This window comes from Setaria italica, chromosome VII (assembly GCF_000263155.2).
Source record: "Setaria italica strain Yugu1 chromosome VII, Setaria_italica_v2.0, whole genome shotgun sequence".
NCBI classification, from domain to species: domain Eukaryota; kingdom Viridiplantae; phylum Streptophyta; class Magnoliopsida; order Poales; family Poaceae; genus Setaria; species Setaria italica.
The window spans coordinates 21,043,995-21,055,229 of record NC_028456.1 but is presented as its reverse complement, the minus strand read 5'-3'; the positions used below and the strand labels follow the sequence as shown (position 1 = coordinate 21,055,229).

The following is an 11,235-nucleotide window of genomic DNA, read 5'->3' as shown; positions in this document are numbered from 1 at the left end:
TTATTTTCATGTACTTTAATTTTTTTTGCCAAAATTTTATTTGCAAATACTTGAATGTTTGAAACTCGCTCTTTAACTCGGTTCATTTACATCTTCGTTCCATGTAAGATACGGCTAGAGAGTATTTTGCACTACACTATAAGGACAGTTTGTTCCAACTGAAACGTTTATAGCAGAAGCGGGCCGCGCACCTGTCAAATGCCGTTTCAACATTTAAAGCATTGCAAACTCACAATCGCACCGCCCGACCCATCCAGTAGCTTTTGGGTCTAGAAAACTTCTAGCGGAGCGTGGCAGTCCACAGGCCGGAGCCCAATACTCAGAAAGCTTCTTGAGGCCGAAAGCCCGCCGCCGGCCTGCTCGCTCGACACGCGCGCCGCCAGCCCGCCACATCTTCTAGGCCGCTGAAGCCGCCACCGCCAACAGCGCCGGCGTCGTGCCGGCCGGCGGACGACCGCCGAGGCCCCGCATCCCAGCGGGCTCCCGCCGTCCCGCGCCCCAGCTGTGCGCCTGCGCCGTCCGGCGCCCCGTGCGGCTACCACTGGTACTACTGCTGCTGTACCCAAACTACCTACGGATTTCAATACCCGCTTGCTTCGTTTGATTCCCCTAATTTGGTGCCTGTAGTCCGATTTAGCTTCATCAGTTCATCCGTTGTTGCTCTTGCTCCTGCATGTCCGTGCACGTTGTGCTCTAGTTTCGGCTTGGAATTCGGGTCGATTTGCAATTTCTACTTCGAAGAAATGATGCTTTGGTGTTCACATGTACTGACTAGTGCCACCGTGCGTATCCTTGCTTGTACAGTTTGTTCTGCCGTTATGGGTTTGCTGTCCCATGGTACCTCCGATTGAGATTTATAGCTCGCTTGAATCACGGCTTAATATATCATTTGTTTTTGCTACTGTTGTTAGAAAGTCGAGGTATGAAGAACTAAGACATTGTACTGTTTTTTCGAACTTATTTGTTGAATAACCTTGTAAATATATCATCGTACTTTTAGTTATTTTTATTTTATACTTGTATGCTGAATTGCTTGGCACATTTTATAGTTGTGTTACCGCATTGTGTATTGGATTGTGCCGAATTGCATATTGTAGTATTGGCTAATGGCTAGGCATACCCTGGGTTAAAATCATGGGTCCCCAGCTTGGCACCAGACCCTTGTCATGTATATGCATTCCACTAGCAGGTGAAATGCCATCTGTGGTTCTTGTCTGCACAATGGGCATGTGGGACTGTGTTCTTACCCTCGTCTTGCAAGGTGGTCGGACGTCCATAGTTGGTCTTGGATCACTAGCCATGAGAAAAAAATAATTACACTCTGGTGGCGCCCATGTCTTCCGAAACTCACCTTGACTGTTTGATTAATTTTGTCCACTGGTAATTCACCAGTAGTCTGGTTTGGTGGTAATTAAAAGATTTGGCATGCAACTGCAAATATCCTCTCGGTAAACATTTGTTACAAGATGGCATTTGGGTAAACATTCCTGTGACATGGGTTGCCTGTCCCAAATTTATCGTAATGTGTGATGAAAAAACCTCTCATATTTACTGTTGTGAACTTTTGGTGTAGGATTGTGATAACAGAGGTTGTTCACAGTGTTATATATGACATAATTCAGAAAGGTGGAGATTATGGGAAAATTACCAAGGGAGCCAAAAAGTTGAAGCTGGAAAAGGGGATCCTTTTGGATAACTATGTTCAGAGGGTTCCTAGACTAGTGGATGCCCAAGCAAGATCTTTGTTGATTTCACTCAAAGCGATCAAAACAGCACATGTCTCTGAAGCAACATAAGAAATGTGGTTCACTTGATTTGGATGGTACATTCCACAAGTAAGTCTTGTTTCGAGAGTTGCCCTTAAAATGACCAATCACCACCAAAAGATCATGTTATCTTTTGGTTTCTTTTATGACATGAATGAAAAGTAACAGCTAAACTAAACTTTATATCTTTGCTCAAATCTCCACATAATATGTTTGGAGTCCACACAATTTTGACAACTTTAATCAATCCCTTTGCCTATAGAAATTTCATAGCTAGTTGGCCTGGCCATGAAGGAGCAGTGGCGACAATGTCGTCGGAGAGCTCTCACCTCCGGGTGCGATCGCTGAGGAAAAGAGGCCGTAAGTGCTGGGGACGGAGCGGAGCAGGTTGGGGAATGAAGATCCCCTTTGGCCGATGCCGGCGCCGGCGTGAATCCTCGGAACGCGGATCTCTGCCGCCATGTGTGCAATACGGGAAACTGGGATGCGGCAGGAATTCGACTGGAAGGCTACGGAGACGGGCCGCTCCGGGCGAGGAAGACCGGATCAAAACTCGCTGACGTCAGCTCGTTTCGGATCCTATAGCTCGCTCGGCTCGGCTTGTTCCCGGAGTACCCCTCCGGTCCTCCGGTCCAAAATACAGTTAGGTTTAGTTTTTTTAAAAGTTAAATAATTTTAATTTTAACCAACAATACTTTTATTTAAGAAAAGATTATATATTCTAATAGTTGGTTTCATGATAAATCTACAAACATTAAAATATTTTTATGGTATTAGTTTTTAAGATTATTTCTCTATTCGCAGTTAAAGTTGAAACGTTTGACTTTGAAAAAGTCTAAATGTAGCTATATTCTAGTACGGAGGGAGTAACAAGGAGCTGCATTTTTAGCATCATTATAGCGAGTCTAGTCGCAAAGCTAAAACAATCAAAAGCCGCACGAGGCCAGTAGTCCGGCAACATGAATGCTTAGATTAGTCTCAGTGTACAGTTTAATGGTACAATTTCAAAGTTGAGAACTTGGTAGCTGTGCCTGCTGGGTTTCATAGTGATGAAACTTCTCTCACATATGATGAAACTCCCCTATACTCTCTCCTCATAATAATCTTATCGCATCAGCAAAGCTGATGTGGCATGTTATTCAATAGTCATAAAACTTTTGATGAAATCTTCACTGAGGCCCTTAGAGCAACTCCAACAGTTCCCTAAAAAATTCTTCCCCAAAACGAGGTATTGGGGGCTATGCTAAAACAATTTTTCCTAAAAAATATATCAGCCCACAGCAGATCGCTAAAAACTACTCCCCAATAATTTAAAAGAGGCCACGTCATCGGATTGGGCCCATTTAGTATCCGTTAATTTTTTTTTCTCCTGGTGCGTGTGCGCACGGTGAAGCTCTGGCGCAGGTCTGGCAGCCCCTAGGATACCTGGTGCTTCGTCCACGTCCTGGATGTGCGCAGTACCTGGTGCTTCCTAGTCCACGTCCTGGATGTGCGCAGTAAATAGCAGCAAATAATTCAGTCTTTCACGGTACTAGCAGCAAATACTTTCACCGAGTATTTATTTTCAAAAATAGCACAGGCACAAGACCATATCCATGCACTCACGGCAATTAAATTGACATTAATTTATCTCACCAACCACTCACAGAGCGATAGACATATAATAGATAATAGCTGAGTAAATAGGTTCCAAAGTGAATAAAATAAGTCTGTAGTTGGAAAATAGTTCCTAAATCAACAAAACACAAACATGATAGTAATTAAGCACTAGGCATAGATAGTCGGCTCATGATCTCAGCCCGCAAGGACATGTAATATTTCTTTTGTTCATCTGGCATAGTAGTAAGGTCCATGGTCATAATCCTCTCTTCATCCCTCCTTTTCTGCAACCGGACCTCCTGGCTCCTCAACTCAATAAGTAGTTTTTCATTTGCAACTCGATCCTGTTCAAGAGCAACTCGATCCTGTTCAAGAGCAAATGCTTTGTTGAACCTCTCCTCTTTTTTTAGCTCCTTCTCCCCATCAATTTCTTTCTTCTGTACCCACATATTTTCTAAGGTTGTTGTCACACTTTTTTTCTTCTCTTGTAGCAGTGCTGCTTTTGCCTTCTTCTTACCAATTGGCCTTGTCAGTGCATTATCTTCTATGCCTTGAACCTCACCTTCTCCTAATTCACTTGGTAAACTTGCACTTGGGCCAACATTTGAGCTTGTCTTCTGCTTCTTGTTAGATGTTTTACCAACAGCCAATTCATCAATTTTAGCAAGCCATTTTGGTTGTGTTCTCAGCTTATTCCAGCAATGCATGAACTGGAATGCTCTTTGATGTTCGTCTTCAGACTTGTACAAAGCACATGCCTCTGCAACCTGCACACACCATCATCCAAGGGATATTCATATATGATATATAAACATAAAATAGTCGAAATAAAACCTGGTACTGCATAGTGAGTAAAGTACCTTATCTTGTATTGTAGTACCACTCTGACGTCTTAACTCAATTCGTGATAGACATCCACAAAATTTGTTCACAGCTTTTTGTATGGTCTCCCACCGATGCATGAGCGAATTCATGGTACGCGTAGAGGGGCACATCTTGTGTTCATTGAAGTACTCATATATACGAGACCAATACTTGGCACCTTTTTGATCTTTGCCTACGACCGGATCCAAGCTTACATTCAGCCACCCAGAAATCAAAACCTCATCTTCGTGGTCACTGAAATTCTTGGATCTCTTATGGTTTGGCCTCGCGGAAGGAGCTGCTGGAACTTCTTCAATTGCCTGTAACTGTTGGTCAACATATGTGTTGCTATAATTATGAAAATCCCCTTGATTGGTTTCATCCATCATCATGTTGGAAAAATATCCATTTCCTGCAAGCATTTAATCACTGATAAGCTGATGAACAGAGGTTCCTGGAAAAAAATGGACAGACAGCTAGTTCATGGAACATGTTCTCTCTAGAATCCATCCTCTAGTAAAGTTAGCTGTCAGCACATAAATGTCAGTACCACTTAAGAGGATAATAACTAAGTAAAGGCCGGTTAAGAAAGAGTTGTGAGAAGAATTCTTCAGTCAATCCGGCAGCCAGGCGTCCTTGTATTGCTTGTAGTTTCGGCAGGGAGTTGTATGGTATAGCTAGTAGAGCTGTCCAACCCAGAAAGCAGTGAATAAAGAAAGAGATCCCCATTCTTGAAAAGAAAGAGTATGAGGAAATGTAGTAAGGTCAATCATGGTGAATGAACACTTACTGTAGGAAATCAAAGAGTTGGAGTTGGGAATTCGATCTATTAAAAAGGCCTGTGCCTTCTACTCTGGACGGGGAAGAAGCCGTCAATACTGGATAGTTTTAATCATTGACTAAATGGAAAGTACGGTACTAGTTCAGTGATAGTGCTGGAAAACTCAGATGCTACACACATGGGCTAGAAAGTATCTACTTTATGTTCTTTACATTTACAGTTGACCGACTCAACCCACAAATGTTTTCTACTGGAAAATTTGCATACTTTTCAGACCTTTTCAGCTGGAGCTGAGCGAGGATTCATAGACTTGAAACAACTCGGCACTCGCATCTGATAAATAACGTATAATATATATACCTGTGGAACACCCCGAATAAAGGAATAAAAGATAATGTACAGGGACAATGCACAGCATTTCAGATAATGCACAACATCAAGCATCAAGCACATAGGCCAGCACTCAGCATTTCAGATGCACCATAAAGATAATGCACAGCATCAAGCACATAGTAACATCAGCAGCTCAGGGAAGACTAGTGTTGCCATACCGTTCAGAAAAGTGTTGCCATCGGCCATGTGCTCAAAAGATGCAGAGGGGGTATCGCTACCAAGGTACTGCTGCGCCAGGGGATCATTGTCGTCGCCGGCAAAGCCTACCATCGGAATACATGGTGGTCGTAAGTATATGGTAATATTACTTAGAGAATGGTTGTAAGTATACCAAAAGAACTACAATACTTGACTGCTGCGGCATGTAATTGACTGCTCTGTGAAGGAATAAGTTAAAACACATTTCAACTGAAGAAATTGAACTTTCATCAGAGTCTGAAATGTTCATGTTTGGATTGCACACTGAAATTCAGAACTGACTTGAAGCAACACTACATGGAGCTTTACAACTTTCAAATGACCTTTTACAACATAGCCTTGAATCATGCAACTTTTAGGATGTCAATTAAGAGAGATTGTAAGCTGAGTTCAAGGTTAGCAACAGATAACTTCAAGGCTTATCACTGGAACAACTCATCTCTAGCTATACAACACACCACAACATGAAACAGTACATGCTCGCCAATTAAAAAAACATGGAATATTAGGACTGCTGATCTATCCTTTTGCTTTTGCTAATTTCTGTTGGTTTGATATAATTTTTTGGCATGCCATCCTTTTCAGAAAAAAAACTAAAGGTTAGTTTGAATATAAACTAACAAATGGAATTATCAAGAACTAATTGCATGATTCATAAATGACATGTACTAAAAATATGAAGGCTGAGCTCACACTGATCACTTGTTCCATAACAACTGATAGTACCATTTTCTAGATGACTTCAGCAGTTGATTATATCCTTTTGCTGCAAATTTGTGAGCTTATAAGTGCAATGCTTGTGGGTTCAAAAAAAAAAAACTCCTGCCACCACTGCTGCAGTGTAGCTTCACTACACAATGAGGTGCACACGATGTGTGAAATGTCAGATCAAAGTAATCTCAAACTTCTTCCCTAGTTTAAAGAATTTGGTTGCTACATAATAAAGTAATTTTTTTTGTAATCTATGGGATGAGCAGAGAGCAGCAGGCATGGCATGCACGCAAGGCAAGGAACAAATTAATCTTCATTTTGCTCAATTTACAATTTCAGCCTAGCTACAATTCCCTAACACATCGATCTCATTCACGAGGCCCTAACACAAGAAGTACCAGATTCTGAAGTGTGTTCCACCAAGATACTCACCGCCGGCAAATTGCAAATCTTGGACACCGCCGTTCCATTGGGCGTTGGGGCCGCCGACGGCCATGACCCGACGCATCTGCTGCCTGCCGCGCCGATCTTGAACTTGCCGGACGGGAGCACTCGACATTGGCGGAAGACAGGTGGCCGTGCGCCGCCGGCGGTCGGGGAAGTTCGCTTGGGGAAGACAGGCGGGGGGCACCGGCCGGGGCGGCTCCGGCCGCCGGGCGGCCTTCGGCCGGCAGCGGCCGCGGGGCCTTCGGACGGGCGCCTGGCGGGCGGGCGCCTGGCGGGCGGGCGCCGGGCGCCCTTCGGCCGGGCGCGGCCGCGGAGCCTTCGGGCGGGCGGGCGCCGACCAGCGTGGCTCCGGCCGCCGGGCGGCCTTTGGCCGAGCGCGGGCGCAGGGCCGTCGGGCGGGCGGCCACCGGACGGGGGGGCGCGGCCGCGGGGAACTTGGGGCCGGGCGCGGGCGCGGGACCGCCCGCCGGTCAGCGAATCTTGAGCGCCGCCGCCGCTGCCTCCGCACGGGAAAATGGCGCGCGCGGTAGAAAAAAAAGGCGCGCGACTGCTGATCTGGGCGCGCGAGAAAGGGATTGGGGAAGGAGATGCGCTCCGGATATTTGCGGAAGAAACAGACCCGGATGCGGGTGGCTGTAAATATACGGGAGTTTTAGGGGAGCTGTTGGAGCTACTTTTTTGGCTATTTTTCCCTATTTAAGATTTTGGGGGAAGTTTAAGGGATCTGTTGGAGTTGCTCTTATTCGCTAGCTAGTTGCCAACATTTTTCTTCGCAACCGGTGAGTCTTTGCTTGTGCCGACACCCTCATCCAGCATTTGCCCCTCCTCTCGTCACCACCTCCGCCTCTCCCCAACATTTACCTCCTCCGTCTCTGTGGTTATTCCTTGTCCTTTGGACCTGCCATTGCCTTGATGTGGCTATATCAAGATAATGTCACCACGAATCCATCTTATCAGATGCTCCACCAATATATGAGTTAAAATGGAATGCCAACAAACCTTTTTACTACTGCCATCATCCTCTCAGCAGTTCTTGAAGTGACACCGGAGCTACGATGTCGCAAAACTCTGCGCCACTTGCGGCGAGAAAAGCTACGACTAGCAACTAGAAGTACTATGATGTGTCGCATCTTTTTCATGAACCAAACAGTGGTCAGCCGCAAATTGAGCATGGCAAATCATGAAGAATCAAGTCTGGGGCGATCTTAGCTGATCAATATGATCGGATCAATCTAACTAATAATTAGGCACTAAAATTTTTTACCTCCATATTGAAATATTTATCACTGCTAACTTTTGGTCATAACATTTAACCATTTATCTATCGTTGCGGCTAATTATTCTTGACTCTATTACTCTCCAGAGCAACGAGCACAATCTATGAGACGTTGAGGGCAACGTGCAAGGGTCCTACGGATGGCCCGCTCGAGAGTGCACGACACGAATCGCTCGATGGAAACGAGAGGAAAGGGAACGGAGGCCGACGAAAATTCGCGTGTGAGCTGGATGAGCTTCGGATCACGTCGTCTTTTACCGTCCCCCTGCCGATCGGTAGAGGCGTCGTACGGCAGCGAGATCGCACAAGAAGCTGCTGAGCCGTGGCGTCGTGTTTTTGGCCGCACTGAAAACGTGCCGTGCGCGTTCTCGAAAGAAAAAAACAAGAAGCTGGAGCCAGAGCCTGTAATTTCATCGGGCCGGCCGGCCTCCGCCGGCTGCGATCTCCATCGCTCCATGACTGCATCAGTGACCTCACCCCCCAAGGCTTTTGCCTGATGATGTTCTCTCTGGGAAACGAGCCAATGAATCATCATCCCCGAGGCCGAAGGCCCCCAGCTTGGCAGCACGCATAAAGAGACAAGAGGCGCCAAGGCGAATGGGGGAAGAGGAAGAGACAGAGACGGGGAAGAAGATGAACAACGACGGTGCTAACGCTGCTCCCCTCCTCACCCCGCACAAGATGGGCAGGTTTCATCTTTCCCACAGGTAATCCCTTCTCTCTCTCTCTCTCTCTCTCTCTCTCTCTCCCCGATCTCTCCGAGTGCCCTCGGATATGATAGATTTATCCCAGTTTCCTAATCCCCGAGTAGCAAATGGCACTTTGATTAATTAGCGCCCCCAAGAATTATTCGTTGGGTATCCTCGGTTCATGCGAGTTGGAGCACTACGGGCTACGGGTTACCGGTACCATTTGGGCGCCAAAGCGCCCGAACGAGGTAGGCCTGCATTTTCCAAAGAAGGAAGACGACGGATAAGGCCGGCAGAAACATCGTCTAGTGATCTTTACTTTCGTGCGGAGGTGCGCGCGCGCGGCTTTCTCTGCTTTCATGCAGATGCCGTCTACTTGTTCGTAGGAAGACCAGGTTCCCCGATTCTCTCTCTCCCTTTTCTGTTTTGCCCTTTGGCGATTTTAAAGAGGTTGGACTGCTTTCCCAGGTTTTCTATTTCATAATTCCGGATGCTTGGCATCATGTTGACATGGCACCCATAACAAACACTGATGTCAGATGGTAATTGTCAGTTCCCAAAAATTCTGAAATGATTGACGGGGTGCCTCAAATATCATCTTAACTATGACATGTATGTGGAACAGAAATTTCATTCTGAGGTGATCAAAAGAACCGTGAATGTGGTACTGTGGAACCGTTGCGTTTACAGTGGTATCACTTTAAGGATTCCTTTTCCATTTGCGTTCAAAAATCCAGTCAGTTTGTATTTCAGCGATTTTTTCAAGATCATTTTGATCAACAAGGACTTCGTTTTGCCTGTGTAGGGTGGTTCTTGCGCCACTAACGAGGCAGAGGTCCTACGGTAATGTTCCTCAGCCTCACGCCATACTGTATTATCAGCAGAGAGCAACTAGAGGGGGCCTTTTGATCGCTGAGGCCACTGGAGTGTCTGACACTGCTCAAGGGTGGGTCCCCTAGTCATGCTAATTCCTTTTTAACAGTTCTGATATTTTCTAAAGAATAAATGTTTTTCTGTATGCATACAAGGTACAGGGATACTCCCGGCATTTGGACAAAGGAGCAAGTGGAATCATGGAAGCCAATTGTAGATGGGGTTCACGCGAAAGGAGGAATATTTTTCTGTCAGATTTGGCACGTAGGGAGGGTCTCTAATTCCAGTATGTGACCTTATTATATATAAATTTCTTCCCAAAGCTAAATTAAATTTGATGGTAGTGTAGCAAACTCACAAAGAAATTGGGTTCAGAATTATTTATGTTTATGGTGAACGAAGATATTGTTGCACTTATGCTGCATTCTATACTGCTGTTTTTTTCTAGAAAAAAGATGGCATTACCAACAAGTGTTAACTGCTCTGATGCAGCTTTTCAGCCTAATGGGCAGGCTCCAGTTTCAAGCACTGATAAACCAGTGAATAGTGTACGTGTGGATAAGTTCACGCCTCCTAGGCGATTAGAGACTGATGAAATCCCTTTGGTCATCAATGATTTCAGGGTAGCTGCCAGAAATGCAATTGAAGCTGGTAAGCACCTTCCTCTAACATTTTTACGCTCTAAATAAGGCTAGCCTACAAAGAATGAAGAAATGTTTATTTACTTTAGTCAGACTTATTTCATTTAATTGGGATCAGTAGAAAATTATTAAATTAGCATACTAAGCTTATTATGGATGATGCGTTGAATGTTCAACAACTACGTAGTAGCTTACCGCAATCCTAATTCTGACTCCAGAAGAACTCTCCATGGTGTGTAGGATTTGATGGTGTTGAAATCCATGGAGCTCATGGTTACTTGATTGACCAGTTTTTAAAGGACCAGGTCAATGATCGCACAGACAAATATGGTGGCAGCTTAGAGAACCGTTGCCGCTTTGCACTAGAAATAGTTGAAGCCTTAGTTGATGAAATTGGGGCTGACAAGGTTGGGATAAGGCTTTCACCTTTCGCCAATTATTCAGGAGCAGCAGACTCAAACCCGGAAGCTCTAGGCATGTATATGGCACATGCACTGAACAAATTTGGTGTCCTTTACTGCCATGTGGTGGAGCCTCGGATGGTAAAACATGGTGGAAAATTTGAAACCCCATACAGTCTTGGTCCAGTGAGGGATGCTTTCAAGGGAACACTTATTGTTGCTGGCAACTACAATAGAGATGATGGAAATAATGCAATCTCCAGTGGCTATGCTGACTTGATTGCATATGGGCGCTTATTTTTGTCCAACCCTGACTTGCCCCGGAGGTTTGAAATTGATGCTAGTCTCAACAAGTACAACAGTGATACTTTCTACATCCCTGATCCAATAATCGGATATACTGACTACCCATTTCTTTCGTCAGATGTCTAAATGGGCCTTTCTTAGAAAAGTCGATTTAGATTGAATATTAGAGTAGTAAGATTATTAATTGACCTCAATGCTTGGATTTCATGTGCATGGACCAAGCAATATGATTATTGTTCTTGATTCTTAAACATCACTCCCTCCTTTTTACAACATCCGTCCTAATAAGA

The 11,235-nt window shown here is 44.9% G+C and overlaps 1 protein-coding gene across 2 annotated transcripts; it reads left to right on the top strand.

The window, feature by feature from the left end:
- The first annotated feature begins 8,615 nt into the window (after positions 1–8,615).
- Positions 8,616–11,235, top strand: LOC101757370 (putative 12-oxophytodienoate reductase 11). 2 transcript variants are annotated; one of them, XM_022828697.1, is made up of 5 exons: positions 8,616–8,742; positions 9,530–9,670; positions 9,759–9,883; positions 10,090–10,248; positions 10,479–11,235. In XM_022828697.1, exons 1-5 carry the CDS (start codon positions 8,633–8,635, stop codon positions 11,069–11,071), a joined length of 1,128 nt encoding a protein of 375 aa, XP_022684432.1. In that variant the 5' UTR covers positions 8,616–8,632; the 3' UTR covers positions 11,072–11,235. The 2 variants fall into 2 exon arrangements, with proteins under 2 accessions (XP_022684432.1, XP_004975715.2); XM_004975658.2 differs by having other exon boundaries at positions 9,753–9,883.